The following is a 21,961-nucleotide window of genomic DNA, read 5'->3' as shown; positions in this document are numbered from 1 at the left end:
TATTGAGCATGTTTTTCATACGCCTGTTGGCCACTTGTATGTCTTCTTTGGAGAAATGTCTTTTAGATTTTTTGCCCCTTCTTTTTCTTTTGTCTTTTTAGGGCCACTCCTGTGACATATGAAAGTTCCCAGGCTAGGGGTCTAATCAGAGCTGTAGCTGCCAGCCTACACCTTAGCCACAGCAACGCCAGATCAGAGCCAAGTCTGCGACCTACACCACAGCTTATAGAACACTGGATCCAAACCCACTGACCAAGGCCGGGGATTGAACCCTCATCCTTGTGGACACTAGTTGGATTCATTACCACTGAGCCACAATGGCAACTCCTCTGCCCGGCTTTTTATTGTTGTTTTTTTTAATCTGTGTGAGCTATAAATTTTGGAAACTAATCCTTTCCTTGCATCATATGCAGTTTTCTCCTGCACCATAGGTTGTCTTTTGGTTTTGTTTATGGATTCCTTTTAAGATTAATTAGGTCCCATTTGTTTATTTTTGTTTTTACCTCTATTAAGAAGTTGGATTGAATAAAATATTGCTGCAATTTATGTGCATAGTGTTCTACCTGTGTTTTCCTCTAGGAGTTAGTATCTGCTTGTACATTTAAGTCTTTAATCCATTTTGAATTTATTTTTGTTTATATGTGGTGGTGGAGAATATTCTAATTTCATTCATTTACATGTAGCTGTTCAGTTTTCCCAGCACCACTTATTAAAGAGGCTCTCTTTTCTCCATTGTATATTCTTGCCTCCTTTGTCATAGATTAATTGACCATAGTGTGTGGATCATTGATCTCTTATTTACTTTTTACTGTTCTCTAATACTTGTGGACCCTTAGTAATTTTTTTTTTTTGACTGTGAAGCAAGTTTGGCTGGTATTAAGTAAACATAGGTGCTTATTTTTTTCAGTAAACCATGTATATGTTTGGGGTTTTTCTAAATTCCTTACATTATTTTTATAATAGCCAGCTTTCTAAGTAATGCTTTGGGTACGTTTCTAATTGTAGACACTTCTTTTTTTTTTTGCAAAAATTTATGTTTTTAATAATGGCAAGCTTGTTTGAAGTCTTGCTTAGTGGTAAGCTTAGCAGAACAAAATAAATGAGAAACTAATGTTGAGAACATTTCAAAAGTGTTGTTGGAGTTCCCATTGTGGCTCAGTGGTAGCGAACCTGAGTAGTATTCGTGAGGATATGAGTTAAATCCCTGGACTTGCTCAGTGGGTTAGGATCTGGCATTGTTGTGGCTGTGGTATAGGCCGGCAGCTGCAGCTCTGATTCAACCCCTAGCCTGAAAACTTCCATATGCCACAAGTGTGGTCCTAAAGAGCACACACACACACACACACACAAAGTATTGTCAAGTTCTATTTAGAATTAGGTGTGTATGTGTGAGAGGCAAGAAGTAGCATATAGTGAAGATTCTTTCCAGGGGTTGAAGCTGTGACATAACGACCCAGGTCTTTGCAGTGACAATGTCAGGTCCTTAACCCACTGAGCCACTGGGGTACTCCTACATTTGAGACTTTTAATGTTATTCTTTCTTTGGACACTTTCTCCTTCAAAGAAAAGTCCAACCATACAACAAAAACAACATCCAGAGGCTCGTGCATTATTTCCTTAACCATTACTAAGGCATAAGGGGTGCACAGCAGCATCCTGGGGAAGCTTTTTAAAATTAGACACCAGGGCCTTGCAATTGTTTCAGTGGCACAGCTCTAGCATGTGGTTTTTTTTTTTTGTTTTTTTTTTTTTTTTTTTTTTTGTCTTTTTAGGGCCTCACCTGAGGCATATGGAAGTTCCCAGGCTAGGGGTCCAATCAGAGCCACAGCTGCCAGCCTACATCTCAGCCATGCCAGATCTAAGCCACATCTGTGGCCTATGCCACAGCCCATGGCAACACAGATCCTTAACCCACTGAGCAAGGCTAGGCATCAGTCTCTCATCCTCACAGATACCAGTCAGATTCGTTACCACTGAGCCACGGTGGGAACTCCTAGCATGTGTATTTTGAGAGAACTCCTCAAATTAGATCTCCTAGAAAGTTGTAGCCAGGATTATAGTCATGATAGACTGTATATGGACCCCCGAGGCAAACAGCTTAAAAACCTTGCTTTCCTTAACAGATTTGACCTGAACAAGAGAGTTGTGCTCAGATAGAGTTTCCCTTGGTCTGAATCTCAGTATGTCAAAACAGATATTTGATGTGCGGAGTTGGGAAGTACTAGTCTATGAGGAGTGTTTTAGTAGGAAATAGGATTGGATTGTTCATGCATGCATGTTTGTGTGTAAACATGTAAACCAATACAAGTTAATAGATGAGCTTTAATTTTCAACCTTTTTTCTGTCACCATACTATCTTCATGCACTGTGTCAGCAGTAAGGATTTTTTACTTACTTAATTGCTGTATCAGTAGCAATTAAGGATTTTTTGAAAAATTCGTGAAAGATTGAAAAAATATGATTGTTTAATTTATTAGAGTTTGGCCTCCAAATTTTTGCTATTTAGTAATCTTAAATTACAAAATATAAGCATTGAAATGATCAAAGTAGAAATTCTTAATAATGAAAGACTTAAAAATTTAGAGAACAAGAAGATCCTTTTGGGGGTTTCCTGTTGTGGTGCAGTGGTTAACGAATCCGACTGGGAACCATGGGGTTTCAGGTTCCATCCCTGGCCTTGCTCAGTGGGTTAAGGATCCAGCATTGCCTTGAGCTGTGGTGTAGGTTGCAGACTTGGCTCGGATCCCGAGTTGCTGTAGCTCTCAGCTCCAGTTAGACCCCTCACCTGGGAACCTCCACATGCCACAAGAGTGGCCCAAGAAATGGCAAAAAGACAAAAAAAAAAAAAAAAAAAAAGATCCTTTTGCAGAGACTAGGAGGAGGAGAAGGAAATGCTATAATCGTTAGGCTATGGACTGTGTGTGGTTTAAGTGTAAAAATTGATGGATGGTCTTACAACCTCTCAGATACCAAATACAGGTGTAGTTTCTGCTTTTGAAGAACTTTTTTGGTTTTTACCAAATCGAGGAAATATTGAAATTATGCTTTGTACAACATACCGAAAGCTCAATTAATAACCATTATAATCATATTATTTTGAAATTTTCTTATTTAGGTGGCAGAAATTTTACAAGTACCTCCAATGAGAGTATATGAAGTAGCAACTTTTTATACAATGTATAATCGAAAGCCAGTTGGAAAGTATCATATTCAAGTCTGCACCACTACGCCTTGCATGCTTCGAAACTCTGATAGCATACTGGAGGCCATTCAGAAAAAGCTTGGTATGAGACACATTATATTTATAACTTTATGAAAAAAAAATTGTCTTTCTAGATTTGACCTATTTCTACCTAAATTTTCCAACTTTACCCATTATACTGGATCTGTATTCAACAGATAAATTTTTATGTTACTGTGTTTGCCCACCAATGTTTTTTATTTTGTATTCTTCTTTAGTTCTTAATCCTCAAGCCTGAGTTTTCACCTTTTCTAATCATTGAGTATGTTTTAGAAGCTTCTTGAAGTTGTAAGGTTTTATTGTTTAGAAAATTAAGTTTCACACAGTATGTGGTAGCATGTGGCACATTAAGAAGTGACTGTCTTGTCCTTGTGTCCTTCCAAATAAGACCTGGGGCAAACAAGATATGAGAAAAGGAAGTATGCTTCAGGAAGGAAAATTTTGGTGGAATAAGATGTTATTAGTAGCCTTTACAAAATTAAAAGAGAATTTTACTATGTGAACTGCCATTGCTGCATTTACCACTATATATAGTAAATGAAATCAAAGGAGATGTGTCTTAATTTTCTTGTTACTGAGTATAAAGGACTTGCATAATGAAAAAATATTTGGGCAGCATAGACGTATATAAAACAGAAGCTGGAGTTCCTGTTGTGGCTCAGTTGGTTAAGAACCTGACATAGTCTCCATGAGGATGTGGGTTCGATCCCTGGCATCACTCAGTGGGTTAAGGATCTGGTTTTGCCATAAGCTGCAGCATGGGTCACAGATACAGCTCAGATCTGGTGTTGCCGCGGCTGTGGCTTAGGCCTCAACTGTAGCTCCAGTTCATTCCCTGGCTGGGGAACTTCCATATGGTGCAAGTGTGGCCATAAAAAGAAAAAACAAACAAAAAAACGGAAAGCTGAAGTCTGCTCAGAAGTCACACCCCCCGCCTCTGAGGTACAAATTCTAATAACAGTTGGGTATGTTAGATTTAGGTTTTATGTTGTTTTAGTTATTTTCATTATAAAAATACATAAATGTAATATGTCTGTGTTTTCTTCTTGCACTTTATTTTGGCTATAACAATATATCTGCCTCTTTTCTATTTTAAGTTATTCTGTAATTACTTCATATATACATATCTTTGCCTACTTGTCCAATTGTAAGGTTCACAAGAAGTAGAATTGCTGGGTCACATTTTACTATAGTTTTCCAAAAATGCCTTCGCTGAAGATATGAGAGTACCCGTTTTCCTAAAAATTCTTTTTTTTTTTTTTTTTTTGCTCTTTAGGGCCACACATGTGGCATATGGAGATTTCCAGGCTACGGGTCTAATTGGAGCTACAGCTGCTGGCTGACGCCACAGCCACAGCAATGCCAGATCCAAGCCACATCTGCGACCTACACCACAGCTCATGGCAACGCCAGATCCTTAACCCACTAAGCAAGGCCAGGGATCGAACCTCATGGTTCGTAGTTGGATTTGTTTCCTCTGTGCCACGACGGGAACTCCTTCCTCACATTCTTAATGATCTTTGACATTAGCAGTTTTCTGAGTCTGCCAGTCAGATACTATGATTGATTTTAGTAAGTTAATTATCACACATAATTAAATAATAAAGTTAGGTGCACTGCTGTGTAACAGTAAACACTGGAGACGAGTCCCCTGAAATTTGATTGATTTTAAAGGAATAGGTCCACTTAAAACAATCCTTGAATGTTCTATAATAGTTACAGAGTTGTTTTGTTTTAGAAATTTAATGCTCTTAAATGCTTTTCTATATGCTTCTGTAATATGTTGGGTTGTGTTGTTTTTTTCTTAAACTGTATTGCAGTTAAAATAGACCCTGGTCCTTACAGTAATTATTTATATTTTTAGGAATAAAGGTTGGAGAGACTACACCTGACAAACTTTTCACTCTTATAGAAGTGGAATGTTTAGGGGCCTGTGTAAATGCACCAATGGTTCAAATAAATGACAACTACTATGTGAGTATTTCAATTAATAGAAAAGTAGTATGATGTCATATTTAAAATATTTTAAATATTTGGTTTCTTGTCCTGTGGATGTTGGTTTCTGAATTAGTCACTTAGAAGAAACTGTTGGCATAGATATATCTAGGAGTTGGTTTTTTTATTTTCTGGTTTCCAAATTTTATTAAAAATCAACAAGTAGAGGAGTTCCCGCTGTGGCTCAGCAGGTTAATGATCTGGCATTTCTGGGGAAGTTCCAAATGCCATGTAAAAATTAAAAAAAAGTTAATATTTTTATCATTTAGTTCCAAATATTTTTAATTTTTATTTTTTTGTCTTTTTGCTGTTTCTTTGGGCGGCTCCTGCGGCATATGGAGGTTCCCAGGCTAGGGGTTGAATCGGAGCTGTAGCCACTGGCCTTTGCCAGAGCCACAGCAACGCGGGATCCGAGCCACGTCTACAACCTACACCACAGCTCACGGCAACGCCGGATCGTTAACCCACTGAGCAAGGGCAGGGACTGAACCCGCAACCTCATGGTTCCTAGTCGGATTCGTTAACCACTGAGCCACGACGGGAACTCCCCAAATATTTTTAATTTTTAAAATTTTATTTTTGCACAGAGAACTCTACCCAATATTCTGTGATAATCTATGTGGGAGAAGAATCTGAAAGAGAATGGATGTGTATATGCATAACTGAATCACTTTATTGTATAGCAGAAATTTTCACAAACTTGTAAATCAAATATACCTCAATAAAGCTTTAAAAAAATGACCTTTTTTTTTATTTTAATTTTTGGCTGTGGCGTATAGAAATTCCCAGGCCAGGGATTGAACCTGTACTACAGCAGCTATCTGAGCCGCTGCAGTGACAACACCAGATCTACTGATAGCCTACTGTGCCATAAGGGAACACCTAGTTTTGGGGGTTTATTTTTTGGTCTTTTTAGGGCTGCACCACGGCATATGGAGGTTCCCAGGCTAGGAGTCTAATGGGAGCTGTGGCCGCTGGCCTACACCACAGCAACGCCAGATCCAAGCTGTGTCTGCGACCTACAGCTCATGGCAGTGCCAGATCCTTAACCCATTGAGCAAGGCCAAGGATGGAACCTGTAACCTCATGGTTCCTAGTCGGATTCGTTTCCATTGTGCCACGACAGGAACTCCTGAACACCTAGTTCTAATAAATGTTTTTAAATTTGCATTTTGATTTCTTCTTAGATCTGTGTTTTTTAGAAGTGTTCTTCATATGTATGGAATTTTCTAGCCTATCTTTTTTTAATTGCTTATTACCCTAATTATATTACGGGTTTCACTCATAATATCTTGCTAGCTCATAATTCTTAGAAATTTGTTTATGGAGGAATTCCTTTGTGGCACAGCGGAAAAGAATCCAACTAGTATCCATGAGGATGAGGGTTCGATTCCTGGCCTCGCTTGGTAGGTTGGGGATCCAGCGTCGCTCTGAGTTGTGGTGGAGGTCGAAGACATGGCTGGGATCCTGCATTGCTGTGGCTGTGGTATAGGCTGGCAGCTGTAGCTCCAATTTGACCCCTAGCCTGGGAACCTCCATATGCTGCAGGTATGGCCCTAAAAAGTAAAAATAAAATTAAAAAAAAAAAAAAAGAAATTTATTTATGGAAATTCTTTTAGGCTTGCATTGAAGGTAGATTGTTTTTCAAAAAGGGATTCTCTTTGCTTCTCTCTTGCTCCTGGAAATACTACTGGCCCAGAAGAAATCCCCTCTCTTTGTATCCTCTTCCCCCAAAGTGTGAGGTTCTAGATTAGCAGGGTTTTTTTGAAGGACAATTTAATTTTTAATTGACCTTTATATTGAGTGTATAGCTTTTGGGAGTCTTAACTTCCTGTGGTTTGGGCAATCTCTTGTAGCCTGGGGCTTTGTCCCTTGACCCTATAGGCAGTGAAACCCAGAAGCCAAGTTTGTTTGGTCTTCCATTTGTCTCCCTAAGTTTTCGTTGAGTTTTTTAGTTAGCGTTTTGATATTGATAAAATTTTACAGTTTTTGCTTTTTATTTCATATAACATTTTTAGTTATTACAACAGAATGTTGTCAGGGTACCTAGCCTGCCATAATGCCTGAAATAGAACTCTTAATTTTCTTTAATGAAGATGAAATTTGATTTCTAGGCTGTTTTCATTACTTACTTTCTTCATTTTAATGGTCAGTGACTCAAATAGCTTATCTTGTTTCTTTTTCATACTTAAAAAAAAAAAATCCTTGAAAAATATGGGAACAGTTTTCTCTTTCCCACATTTCTACTCTTTGCTCATAATCATGAGGATTTTTTTTTTTTTTTTTTGGCCATGCTTGCAGCAAGGGGAAGTTCCCAGGCCAAGGAGCCAACCAAGCTACAACAGTGACAATGCCAAATCCTTAACTGTTAGGCCACCAGGGAACTCCCATGAAGATCTTAATTTAAGTAGGAATTAGACAGTTAAGGTTTTGTATAAAGCATTGTAAATCTAAATATAGTAGCCTCTTTCCTTACTCTGTGCACTGATGCAGAAAGGTGTCTTAAGAAGTTTCCAGTTAGTATAATGCAATTCTATTTATGGAAATTGATAAGATAATGGGTGAACATTTGTATGCTAGTCTATCTCTAAAATACCTGAAAAGAACGTAAGCCAAAGTATTAACAGTGACTTCCTCTGAAGGGCAAGATTATAGGAGAGTTTCCTTTCTAGAACTCCTCTAATGTTTGAAGATTATAATGAGTTTGTATTGTTCTTGCAACAATAACAAAAAGGTAATAAATAAATTAGTGAAGTAGCCTATGGATTTATGCAAGTGTTTCTTTCAGTTAGTGGTATGGTCTTTGGTAAGGTATTTAACTGTAACGGATCTCAGTTGACGAGTACGTAAAATGAAATAGTCATGTAAACGTTGATGGGATCCTGCTTAGGAAAAAAAAAATCAAATACATTTAGAGGATGCTTGGGGAGATTTGAATGTAGATTTGACATTTGTTTTATTAAGGAATTATTGTTATTACTTAATTGGGTGTGTTAATGGTATTATTTAAGAACATTTAAAAATATTCTTAGGAAATATCTGCTGCAGTTTTAGGGATTAAGTGCTAAGATGTCTACAACTTGCTTTTAAATGGTACAGTTAGGAGTTCTACTGTAGCACAGTGGGTTAATGATCCAGCTTGTCTCTGCAGAGGGCTGGCACATAGGATCTGGCATTGTCACGGCTGTGGCATAGGTTGCAGCTCTGGCTTGGATTCTGTCCCTGACCTGGGAACTTCCAAAGGCTGTGGGTGCAGCTGAAAAGGAAAAAAAATGGCACAGCCAAAACAAAAAACCAAAACCCCTAAGTGCCTATGTGTACATAATTCATATATTGCAAGGAATGTCATTATTCGTTTATCATTTTTATACTGAAGAGTTGGCTTGGGCATAAAATCATTAGACAAATTTAAAGGTTTCTTCTAGATTTGAGGTACTGGGCAACCGTTGAACCCTAAGCAGTTTGAAAACAGCTTTTTATTTTTATGAATGTTTAATCATTCAACACATATTAAAGACCTTTTATGTGGCTAGGCACTGAAGATACAGTATTGAATCATGATTTCTCTAGCATAAAACCAGGGGCCTAACAACATTTTAAGTACTTAACAGCTTTGGAGGGGAGAGGGGATATAGTGTAATTTAGGCATTTTTCTCTTAGTTTAGTTTTGCCCCATTCTGTTTGTACTGTCTTTTGATTAAACCTAGGGTGCAGCTAGGTGCAGGAGTGTGTCTGTGTGTTTTTTTTTTTTTTTTTTGGTCTTTTGTCTTTTTGTTGTTGTTGTTGTTGTTGTTGTTATTGTTGCTATTTCTTGGGCCGCTCCCACGGCATATGGAGGTTCCCAGGCTAGGGGTCCAATTGGAGCTGTAGCCACCAGCCTACGCCAGAACCACAGCAACGCGGGATCCGAGCCGCGTCTGCAACCTACACCACAGCTCACGGCAACGCCGGATCCTTAACCCACTGAGCAAGGGCAGGGACCGAACCCGCAACCTCATGGTTCTTAGTCGGATTCGTTAACCACTGCGCCACGACGGGAACTCCTGTGTGTTTTAATTGTACTTGTTAATTTAAATAACAGAACCCTTTCATGAGGTAAGAATTTTATACAGGTGCACAGTATCCAAAATACAGAGCTGCTCTGGTTGAGATGGGAATTGGAGTATCAGGATCATTAAAATAAATGTGTCAAAAATAAGGTTTTTACTTTTCCATTTGAAAATGAAGTTTAAAACAGGGTGAATTTCACCTGGGAAAGAAAGACGTTATCATTGAGGTACTGGATCTTTAGCTTAGGGATAGATATTAGGCATCTCTTTTTTTTTTTTTTTTTTTTTTTTTTTTTTTTTTTGTCTTTTTGCGTTTTCTAGGGTAGCTCCCACGGCATATGGAGGTTCCCAGGCTAGGGGTCTAATCAGAGCTGTTGCTGCCGGCCTATGCTAGAGCCACAGCAACGCAGCATCTGAGCTGCGTCTGCAACCTACACCACAGCTCGCAGCAACGCCGGGTCCTTAACCCACTAAGCAAGGCCAGGATTTGAACCCTCAACTCATGGTTCCTAGTCGGATTTGTTAACCACTGTGCCACAACGGGAACTGCCTAGGCATCTACTTTTAAGTTACTGTGAGTGCTAGTGCTCATTATTACTATTGATATCTCACTGTTTCTTCAAGGAGAGCAGTTGTTGAGCATGTGCATGGCACTATTCTTTTATACGTTTTTTTCTTTTAATCTTCAAAACCCTCTGAAGTAGGTTTTCTTTTTTTCTTTTTTCAGTGGGTTTTTTCTTTAATTTCCCCAATACATTATTTTTTTTCCTGCTGTACAGCATGGTGACCCAGTTACACATACATGTATACATTCTTTTTTCTCACATTATCATTCTCCATCATAAGTGACTAGACATAGTTCCCAGTACTACACAGCAGGATCTCATTGCTAATCCATTCCAAAGGCAATAGTCTGCATCTGTTAACCTCAAGCTCCAGTCCCTCCCACTCCCTCCTGGTAACCACAAGTCTGTTCTCCAAGTCCATGAGTTTCTTTTCTGTGGAAGGTTCATTTGTGCCCTATATTAGATTCCAGATATAAGTGATATCATATGGCATTCGTCTTTCTCTTTCTGACTTACTTCACTCAGTAAGAGAGTCTCTAGTTCCATCCATATTGCTGCAAATGGCATGATTTTGTTCTTACTTATGGCTGAGTAGTATTCCATTGTGTATATATACCACACCACATCTTAATCCAATCATCTGTCAAGATGGACATTTAGGTTGTTCCTATATCTTGGCTATTGTGAATAGTGCTGCAATGAACATATGGGTGCATGTGTCTTTTTCAAGGAAAGTTTTGCCTGGATATATGCCCAGGAGTGGGATTGCTGGGTCATTTGGTAGTTCTATATGTAGTTTTCTGAGGTACCTCCATACTGTTCTCCATAGTGGTTGTACCAGCTTACATTCCCACCAGCAGTGCCGGAGCGTTCCCTTTTCTCCACACCCCGTCCAGCATTTGTTATTTGTGGACTTATTAATGATGGCCATTCTGACTGTTATGAGGTGGTTCCTCACAGTAGTTTTGATTTGCATTTCTCTAATAATCAGGGATGTTGAGCATTTTTTCACGTGCTTCTTGGCCATCTGTATATATCTTCTTTGGAAAACTGTCTATTCCGGTCTTTTGCCCATTTTTCAGTTGGGTTGTTGGCTTTTTTGCTGTTGAGTTGTATAAATTGTTTGTATATTTTAGAGATTAAGCCCTAGTCGGTTGCGTCATTTGAAACTATTTTCTCCCATTCTGTCAAATATCTTTTTTTTTTTTTAATTTCCTTTGCTGTGCAAAAGCTTGTCAGTTTGATTAGGTCCCAATGGTTTATTTTTGCTTTTATTTCGGTTGCTTTGGGAGACTGACCTGAGAAAACATTTGTAAGGTTGATGTCAGAATGTTTTGCCTATGTTCTCTTCTAGGAGTTTGATGGTGTTTTGTCTTATGAGTAAGTCTTTAAGCCATTTGGAGTTTATTTTTGTGCATGATGTGAGGGTGTGTTCCAGTTTCATTGATTTACATGCAGCTGTCCAGGTTTCCCAGCCACATTTGCTAAAAAGACTGTCTTTTTCCCATTTTATGTTCTTGCCTCCTTTGTTGAAGGTTAATTGACCATTGGTGTCTGGGTTCTCTATTCTGTTCCATTGGTCTGTATGTCTGTTTTGGTACCAGTACCACACTGTCTTGATGACTGTGGCTTTGTAATATTGCCTGAAGTCTGGGAGAGTTATGCCTCCTCCTTGGTTTTTGTTGAAGTAGGTTTTCAAATGAAGAAGTAAACTTGGGGAAGCTGAGTAACTTGTTTAAGATTGCTAGCTAGTTAGTAAGCATTGGAACTTGAACTCGAATGCAGAACTGTTTCCTTTCAAAGCATTGCTCTGTATCACCTCTTCAGCTAAAGCTCCTATTTCATAATGCATTTAGCAGTATATATTATATATAGGAATTACTCAGATGCCACTACCTTGGTAACTAACTTGAGGACTGAGACAAATAACAAACTGGTGTTAGGGGTTTATGCTGACTTCAATAATATGTCATTTTAATAAGACTATTAAATTTTTTTTCTAGGAGGATCTGACACCTAAGGATATTGAAGAAATTATTGATGAACTCAAGGCTGGCAAAATCCCCAAACCTGGGCCAAGGTATCCTTTTATTTCTTTTTAATCAATTTTAATGGCTTAAATCTAAATTAGTCTTTCATACAAACTTTTTTTTTTTTTTTTTTTTTTTTGCTTTTTAAGGCCACATCTATGGCATATGGAAGTTCCCAGACTAGGGGTCGAATCAGAGCCACAGCAACATGGGATTCCAGCCACGTCTACAACCTACACCGCAGCTCACGGCAACGCCGATCCTTAATCCACTGAGCTAGGCCAGGTATTGAACCCGAATCCTCATGGATCCTGATTGGTCTCATTAACTGCTGAGCCACAGAGTACTCCCAAACTTAACTTTAAAAATTGCATACCCTAAATTCATAGGAGTTTTTCAGGAGCCTTGAATAGTACCTAAATCAACTTGTCATTTTAAGCAGAGAGATTTTTTTTCCCCTCTCTTAAAACGCTATCAGATAATCATGGTATCTACTTGGATATTTATAGAGAAGGGAAATTTACTACAAATTGAAATCTATTCCACTGTTTAATAAAAGTTCATTCTGCCAGAATTTGACCCAAAGTCTGTCTTCCCTCTTATTTCTACCTAAAGGACCAAAGGTTCTATCCTTTGAACAAATACAAGATTTTTTTTTAATTGATGTAGCTGATTCATAGTGGTGTATAAATTTCTGCTGTACAGCAGTGAATCAGTTACACATATATATATTCTTTTTCATCCTCTTTTCCATTACAGTTTATCATAGGATATTAAATGTAGTTCCCTGTGCTCTACAGCAGGACCTTGTTGTTTATCCATCCTATATATAATAGTTTGTATCTGCTAACCCTAAACTCCCAGTCCACCATCTTCTACCCACCCCACCTTGGCAACAACAAATCTGTTCTCTGTGAGTCACACCCAAGATAATTTTATCTTTTCCAAATGACAACTCTTTTGTACATGAAATACCTATCTCATCTTCCACATATCTTTTTCTCAGGTTTAATATCCACGGTTGTTTCATTGATTTTCCTCTTGTGACATAGTTTTGGTCTTTCTCCTTTGTAAGTCTTCTAGTTGGCTAATGGCTCTTAGTGTGACACTTAAACTAATCCCAGTACTTGGAAATACGTACTGAGCAGTGCAGAGCATTGTCTTCTTTGTTCCAGACATTCTCGTAACAATACAACTTAGTTATAGCAATTCTGCCTTTAGATACATTACACCATTAAATTGTACTTAGTCATTCAGAATGGCTAGACCTTTTTCAACATAAGCAGTGTTTATCCAGCTTGCACCTATCCTGTAGTTGTATTATACTAATTATTCTTCTTTCAGTTGTGAACTTGATGTCTTCCTACTTTTTGTTATAAACAGTTCTCTGGGGTTGAATTATTAGTTCAGGAGGTTATGCATGGTTCTGTAGTCTGCAAGAAGTACTGAGAAGTACTCAGCCATTGTTCTGGCAGACCCTACCTAATAAGAAATAATAACACCACCTAATAAGAAAAAGAGGTCAGTTCAGGATAACTTTAGTTTATAGTAAAGGCAAGCTGGCCCCTAAGAAACATACACTTCTTCCAACACTTGAATTTGCTTAAGAGGTTTGGCATTCTCATCATAGTTTCTTACTTTCATGGGTTATACTTAAAACATTTTTAGGAGTAAAAATTGCCATTTAGGAGTTCCTCTTGTGGCTCAGTGGTAACAAACCCAGCTAATACCCATGAGGATGCAAGTCCCTTTGCTTCACACAATAGGTTGAGGATCTGGCGTTGCCGTGAGCTGTGGTGTAGGTTGTAGACTAGGCTCAGATCTGCTGTGGCTGTGGCGTAGGCCAGCTACTGCAGCTCCGATTCAGCCTCTAGCCTGAGAACTTCCATATGCTGCCAGTGTGGGTGAAAAGCAAACAAAACAAAACAAAACCAAAAAACAATGAAGAAAAATAAACAGGTTAGGGGCTAGAGAATGATCGGAGTACATTTAGTCAGGAGATACTTCTCTCAGGTGGTGATTTAATGACCTGAGTAATAGGCCCAAAGGAACCAAAGATCTTAAGGAACAGCATTCCAGAGGGAGGAGAAAGAGGATGTACTAAGATCCTGGAGGAAAAATAAGTAACAGTATCATTTGAAGTGAGGTGATGAAGGAAAGTGGTAGAAGATGTCCGAGAGGTAGATGGGGACCCAGGTAATTTGGGAATGATATGAGTGATCCTATTAAAATTATCATCCTAGTTGCTGTGTAAAGTATACTTTAAATTAGTGGTTGTTGTGGGGCAGAGGAATTATGAGTGATTTTTAGTTTTTTGGTCTGAGCATCTCAGTGTTTCCTTTAACTAAAATGGAGATTTGGGGTAGAGCAGGTTTGAGGAAGAAAAGTCACTTTGTTTTGGACATGCTAAGTTTGAGTTGCTTACTTGGACATCCATGGTGGAATGCTGAAAGGGAGATCTGAGTTTGGAATTTAGGGAATAGATTAGGGAATTATTGGTTTCTCAACCTATTTTTATTTCCTACTTATTACGTCTCATTTAAGAAGCTGAAATAAATCTATTTAGCTTTAAGTAATTGCAGAGCATCCATCAGTGGTATATGTAAAGATTGTACTTGGACATGGTAATTGTAGAATGTCTTCCCAGCATATGAAAACAATTTTCCTTCTCCTTCCCCAAGTTAATTTCTTGGATATTGAGAGAGACTGTGATAATAGTAATAAAAAAAAGTACAGTTACAGTTATTCTTTAAGTTAATCAAAGCTAATTCTTTTTTATTAGTATTTGTGCAATAAAGCTCTCTGCTTAAATATTTGAAAGAGCAGCTAGTTGTGAGTTTTTGATTAATGAGAGAAATTAAACTGGTTCAGTAGTAACTGATTTCTCAGTGCCACCATCAGGTGTACTCTGGCCAGAATTAATAAAGATTGCTATCTCTGTGGTTAATAATAAAAGAAATGCTTTTTTATTATTTTTGGTAAATGATGGCTAGAAGGAAAATATTAAACTGATGGTCTTTATGTTGATGTTAATAAATATTTGCATGCTAGACATTGTTCTTATTTTCAATTAAAGTACTGAAAATAATTTGTAAAATTGCTTTAAAGTTACTAATAGAGGTTTTTTAGTATGGATTAGCAAAAAATAATTTTCTTTTATTTTTATGTTTTTGCTTTTTAGGGCATCACCCATGGCATATGGAAGCTCCCAGGCTAAGGGGTCTAATTGGAGCTGCAGCTGCCGGCCTGCACCACAGCCATAGGAATGCAGGATCTGAGCCATGTCTGTGACCTACACCACAGCTCATGGCAACACCAGATCCTTAGCTCACTGAGCAGGGCCAAAGATCCAACCCCCAGGAACTCCAAGAAGTACTTTTTTTAAACCCATAAAAGAATGTACAAAGGCCAAGTTTTCTAGAATGTAAATGAGTTAAAATGATGAATGTGTAAATGTTGTTGGAATGGCTGATAAATCAGATTCACCTTTTGAATTGTAATGAAGAGAACAAGGTATTTAATATATGGCATTTTAAGCATACCAGGGAAATCACTTTTTGTTTCTTACTAAGTGAAAATCCTGGTGTAAACCGTGGTTGTCAGGTGAATGGATAGGGCTAGATCACTGCCTTGCTGGTGTTCTGAGGCATGTTTACAGATAAAATAGGGAGGAGGTTATATGATTAGTAGTGAGTTTTTAGGCTCTACTGGAGGATTTTATAACCTTTTTAATATTGTGCATTTTGTGAATGGTGAGGGCAGGAGAAAGTTTGCAGGTAGGCATAACAGAGGGCTGGAACCCCCGTTTTTCCTAAAGTATGTTAATGGGACTAATTTCATGGAACAAACTGTGGGAAACTGGACCAGATTATTCTTTTTTTTTTTTTTTTTTGTCTTTTTAGGGCCACACCTGTGGCATATGGAGGTTCCCAGGCTAGGGGCTGAATTGGTGTTGTAGCCACTGGCCTACACCACAGCTCATGGCAACACCAGATCCTTAACCCACTGAGCAAGGCCAGGGATCTAACCTGTGTCCTCATGGACATGGATACGAGTCAGATACGTTTCCACTAAGCCACGATGGGAACTTCCAGATTATTTTTTATTTATTTTATTATTATTTTTTTTTTTTTTTGCTATTTCTTGGGCTGCTCCTGCGGCATATGGAGGTTCCCAGGCTAGGGGTCGAATCGGAGCTGTAGCCACCAGCCTACGCCAGAGCCACAGCAACGGGGGATCTGAGCCGCATCTGCAACCTACACCACAGCTCACGGCAACGCCAGATCGTTAACCCACTGAGCAAGGGCAGGGACCGAACCCGCAACCTCATGGTTCCTAGTCGGATTCGTTAACCACTGCGCCCTACGGGAACTCCAAGATTATTTTTTAATTTACTTTTTTATATGAAATTCCATAAACCTGTGAAGAGATAATGTAGTATATATATGATTAATTCTGTTTATTGTTCTGGGAATTTGAGCTTTTTTTTTTTTTTTTTTTTTTAATCTTTTGTCTTTTGTCGTTGTTGTTGCTATTTCTTGGGCCGCTCCCGCGGCATATGGAGGTTTCCAGGCTAGGGGTCTAATCGGAGCTGTAGCCACCGGCCTACGCCAGAGCCACAGCAACGCAGGATCCGAGCCGTGTCTGCAACCTACACCACAGCTCACGGCAACGCCAGATCCTTAACCCACTGAGCAAGGCCAGGGATCGAACCCGCAACCTCATGGTTCTTAGTCGGATTCGTTAACCACTGCGCCACGACGGGAACTCCAGGAATTTGAGCTTTTTAATCCTTGTGTTGTTAAAGAGGGTAGCTGAGCTTAAACTACAAGAATGAACCTAGTAAAGAAGATGAAAGTTTCAAAATTGACTAGTCCAGGAGTTCCTGTTGTGGCTCAGTGATTAAAGAACCTGACTAGCAACCATGAGTATGCAGGTTCAATTCCTGGCCTCACTCAGTGGGTTAAGTATACAGTGTTGACATGAGCTGTGGTGTAGGTCGCAGATGAGGCTGGGATCCCAAGTTGCCGTGGGGTAGGCCAGTGACAACAGTTCCGATTAGATCCCTAGCCTGGGAACCTCCATATGCTATATAGGTGGGTGCAGCCCTAAAATGACAAAAGACAAAAAAAAATTATTGATTAGTCCATTATTTCATTGACAAAGAGCACTAGATGTAGCTGTATTGCCAGTGGACATTAAAAAAAACAGGAATTCCCACTGTGGCACAGTGGGTTAATAATCCAACTGCAGGAAGTTGCTTTTGTGGGTCACCAGGTTATGAACCTGACTCGCATCCAGGAGGATGTGGGTTCACTCCTTGGCCTCACTCAGTGGGTTGAGGATCCAGCAATGACGTGAACTGTGGTGTAGGTCAAAGATGAGGCTCGGATCTGCTGTTGCTGTGGCTGTGTTGTAGGCCGGCAGCTCAGCTTAAATTCCACCCCTAGCCTGGGGACTTACACATGCCAAAGGCATGGCCCTAAAAAAATGCAAAAAAAAAAAAAAAAAAAAAAAATCCATCTGTAGTGGCTGGGGTCACTGCAGAGGTGTGGGTTCCATCCACTGCTCAGTTCAGTGAGTTAAAGGACCTGGAGTTCTTGGAGCTGCCGCATAGTCACAGCTGTGGCTCAGCTTCAGCCTCTGGCCTGGGAACTTTCCTATGTCATGGGTGTGGTCATTAAAAAAAAATTGCAGATACAGCAGAAATTGGCAAAACATTGTAAATCAACTATACTTAAATTAAAAATTACACAGGGAAATACTCTTTATTAAAGTTAAGTATCATTTTGCTACTTGCCCTACAACTTTAATTTTAGGCTCTGACAGCAAACAGTGACTGCTTTTTGATCTGATTTCCATAATGAACTTATAATGTAAATATATTAACTAATTGCTGACTTCATAGGTATTCTTTAATAACACTTCCTAATTACTTGCATCATGTAATAGCTTGAAAGATCTTATAAATGATCATTTATTTTCCTGTCCCCTCAACAAATGATTTTCTAGGGCTCTAAAAATAGACTTATAAGATTGATGACAGAATGTGAAGGGCAAAGCCAGAGGGAATAGAAAGATTTAACTGAACAAGTTCTTCAACTAAATTCTGTGGCAGAAACAAGGTAAATGAACAAAGCCAGGGAATAGGGTGAAATAGGAGTGGGTGTTGAGCTGAGCTTCAGCAGCAGAGGTCATACAGAACAGAGGTTGAGTTTGAATAATCTTGTGAAATAATCCTGAGAAAGTCTTGTATGGGGGTGAAAAGATGGGTTCATCAACTTATACACTGCCTCTCTTCATAGAACTACATGAGGACCTGTTCCTATTACCTTTTTTTTGTGTGTGTGGCTGTTGGAGCCACCCTAATCTGGAACCTGTTTTTGAAAAATTAATACTAACAATTTAGCCTTTAAAAACACAAAACAGGAGTTTCCATCATTGTGCGGCTAGTCATTGGGGAGGTGTGGGTTCGATGCATGGCCTGGTGCAGTGGGTTAAGGATCTGATGTAGGTCAGAGCTGTGGCTTGGATTCAGTCCCTGGCCCAAGAACATCCATATGCCACAGGTATAGCTATAAAAGTAAAAAAACCCAAAAAACCCCATAAAGACAGATTTTTGTCCTCACTGCTTCTGAAAGACATCCTCTCAAATCTTCACATCTCTTAAGTAATCCAGTTTTGTTTGTTTGCTTTTGGTTGGCTGCACCCATGGCACGCTTAAGTTCCCAGGCCAGGGATCAAACCCATGCCACAGTAGTGACAATGCTGGGTCCTTAAGCTGCTGAGCCACCAGGGAATTCAAGGAACCCAGTTTTTGTGTTTCCAAATATAGTGTATATTCCCTGTGACAGTGGATTTCAATCAAAATAAAATTCAAATATAAAAGAATAAATGTAATGCTGTAGTTTATGAAAACTTTTTTTTTTTTTTTTTTAATGTCTTCTTGGAGTTGGGGTATTTTGCAGTAGTTCTTAGCTCTGATCTTTTGGGCAGATACTGAATCCCCTAAACTTGGTTTCTATATCTGTAAAATATTTTGGTCAGTATCATGGCATTGTTCTAACGATAAATGAGCTAGTGATGTACGTACACTGCTCAGTGAACTAGTTTTAGTGTTATTTTTATACTGTTCACATTTCATATTTTTAAATATGAGTTTTTATATTTAATTTTAGGAAGAGAAAATCTAGCAGCATTTTTAATGTTTGGATTAAATAATCCATGCTAAAGAATCTATAGATGTATGTGTAACTGGGTCACCATGCTGTACAGTAGGAAATTGACAGAACACTGTAAACCAGCTACAATAAAAAAATCATTATATAAATAGCAAATAAATAAAATAAAAATAAATAATCCATCCTAATTCTTAGGGGAGAAACAGTTAACCAGGTTGTTGTGAGGTAACAATTACAATATGTTTTTAAGTAAAGATTTATGACTGGTAATCATTAACTGTTAATTTAATGTTACTTTTCCTTTCAGGAGTGGACGCTTCTCTTGTGAGCCAGCTGGAGGTCTTACCTCTTTGACTGAACCACCTAAAGGACCTGGGTTTGGTGTGCAAGCAGGCCTTTAATTTATATTCAGCTGTAAATATGTCACTGGAGAAATAAAGTATGAACCTCCTGTCTACATAAATTTTTTATATTATTCATTTCCATCTGTGTACACCTTAGGGGTAATCTGGCACCATGTCAGAACTTCAGAGCACCATTTTAAAGTCTTCTGCTATCTTTAGCTAATAATAACTATGAAGACATTGCATAGTCTAGTAAAATTATTTCAACATCACCCATTTTCAACTGCCCTGTCACTAATCAATAATAATAGGTTATCGTGAAGTAAAAATTCTGTCAAATTGCAAACACATTTTGCTCTCCCCATCTTAAAGCATAGCCAAATCTTTTTTTTTTTTTTTTTTGTCTTTTTTAGGGCCACACCCGTGGCATATGGAGGTTCTCAGGCTAGGGGGTCTAATGGGAGCTGTTGCTGCCGGCCTACGCCAGAGCCACAGCAATGCCAGATCTGAGCCATGTCTGTGACCTACACCACAGCTCATGGCAACGCTGGATCCTCAACCCACTGAGCAAGGCCAGGGATCAAACCCGCAACCTCATGGTTCCTAGTCGGATTCATTTCCACTGCACTATAATGGGAACGCCCCACTATTAACATTTTATTATGCATTTCTCTAGTCCAGCTTTTCTCACATACACATCTGTGACCTACACCGCGTTTTATGGAAACGTTGGATCCTTAATCCACTGAGTCAGGCCAGGGATCAAACCCCCACAACCTCATGGTTCCTAGTTGGATTCGTTTCTACTGCGCCACAATGGGAACTCCCTGTTCATCATTTTTGAAGTAGAAAAGTACAAAACACTTGACATCATCTTGGCTATTCTGATCCTGCAAGTATACAAAAACCAATTGGGGAAGAAATTGGAAATACAGTTAGGAAGATCAGTGGATGTGTGAAATACACCTTTCAGTTGCAAGCATATATTACAGCTTATAAGATGAATACATATTACAACTTACAAGAAAGAATAAAAGTTTGTGTATTATGTTCAAGAAGCTAGCTATGAGTTTTGCATGAAAAAAAATTAATAGGCAGCTTTAATTCAAGGATAAATCTAATCCATTTGTTTCAGGATTTCTCAAAGTCACTATTTGGCCTTGGTCTTATGACAGACTAAGTGTGATGATTATTTATTTTTAAGACTGTGTTTAAAAATTAATTTTTTATTTTTACCTAAGAAGGTAAACAGTAATTTTTCAAGTGGTACAAGGTAACACAATGAAAATGCCTCCCTGCTGCCCTAGAGACTTCAGGTCTTCTCACAGGCAACTACTTTTTACTATTATTTTTATTTCTTTAAAAAATAATCTGTTAGCTATTAAGCTTTTAATTTAAAATTATGAAAACACATAGGTACTTCATTAAATTAAAATTACCATTGTAAAAAGTGTCTTACACTCTGACAAATTTTTTTTTAACTACATGAAAAGTTAGGAGTGGGAGGTTTCAGATACTGGGTGATAAAATAAGTTGTGTTTTCAAGATAAGCACTGGCTATTAACTTTTGGAAATCCTTTCAATTTTAATACAAGAGCACTTATTTTAATAATTAGAATTTAATAATTATAAGATTAGCTTTTAAAAACACCTGGCAGGTAAAAGTTCTTTACTATAATCCAAGAAGATTCCAAGTGTAGATAAACAGACTGATTAAAATTTCCTCAGAATTACTTGCTGTAACTGGATGGAGCTACTGCCCTATAAATCCTACAACACATAACAGTCATAAGAGTATTCACTGCAAAAGCATTACATCTATAGATGATCAGATGGTAAGCCATGATCAGAGATTGTGTTTTTCATTTATTCATGAAATAGGGCAAATTTTTTGAATGATATAACTGGATGTAGTAGCCAAACATAATAGTAGTTGATTCTAAAGGTGAGAGAACTAAGTTGAAAGTAAATTCTCCAGATGCCTTCTAGTTATATCTCAAGTATACACATTTTAAGTGTCTGCTAGTAGTAACCCTAAATAAATGTGATAATACTTAACTTTGGCTAAGAGTGATGTTTAATGCTTGGCACAGTGGGTTAAGGATCCAGCATTGTCACTGCAGTGGCTTGCTGCAGTGGTGCAGGTTTACTCCCTGGCCTGGGAACCACATGCTGCAGGTGAAGCTAAAAGTAAATAAATAAATGAAATAGTAAGAACTAAATAAATGGGGGGAGAAAAAACCCAGTTATTTTGCCCACTTGCTGAAGATAGATTCCAGGACTTGAGCCAAAGACAGAACTATACAATTAAAAGCCTTAGCAATTTACTAATCAACTAGTCCCAGCTTCTTTTGAGGCCTCTAACCACAGTATCTATAATAATTTATTCATACTTCTAGTTTTATACTGAAAAGGAAAATTGGCTCCTCTTCCCTTCATAAATCGCATTTGGACCTTTCCAATAACAAATGTTGGTTCATAACTGTCGCATATAATCTTAATAGCTTTATTTTTTTTTTTTAATTTTTGGGAGTTCCCAGCTTGGCTTAGCATAA

The 21,961-nt window shown here is 38.3% G+C and overlaps 1 protein-coding gene across 1 annotated transcript in view; it reads left to right on the top strand.

Annotated features, from left to right (window-relative positions):
• Positions 1-19,525, top strand: part of NDUFV2 (NADH:ubiquinone oxidoreductase core subunit V2) — a 33,406-nt gene extending 13,881 nt beyond the window's left edge. Inside the window, exons 5-8 of the mRNA NM_001097475.2 lie at positions 3,116-3,284; positions 5,106-5,215; positions 11,855-11,931; positions 19,370-19,525. Of these exons, the coding sequence (NP_001090944.2) occupies positions 3,116-3,284; positions 5,106-5,215; positions 11,855-11,931; positions 19,370-19,463 (450 nt within the window). The 3' untranslated portion in view covers positions 19,464-19,525. The remainder of the gene's footprint in view (positions 1-3,115; positions 3,285-5,105; positions 5,216-11,854; positions 11,932-19,369) is intronic.

The sequence above is a fragment of the Sus scrofa genome, chromosome 6, assembly GCF_000003025.6.
Source record: "Sus scrofa isolate TJ Tabasco breed Duroc chromosome 6, Sscrofa11.1, whole genome shotgun sequence".
NCBI classification, from domain to species: Eukaryota; Metazoa; Chordata; class Mammalia; order Artiodactyla; family Suidae; genus Sus; species Sus scrofa.
The sequence above is the reverse complement of the archived record's forward strand: the minus strand, read 5'-3'. Positions and strand labels throughout refer to the sequence as shown.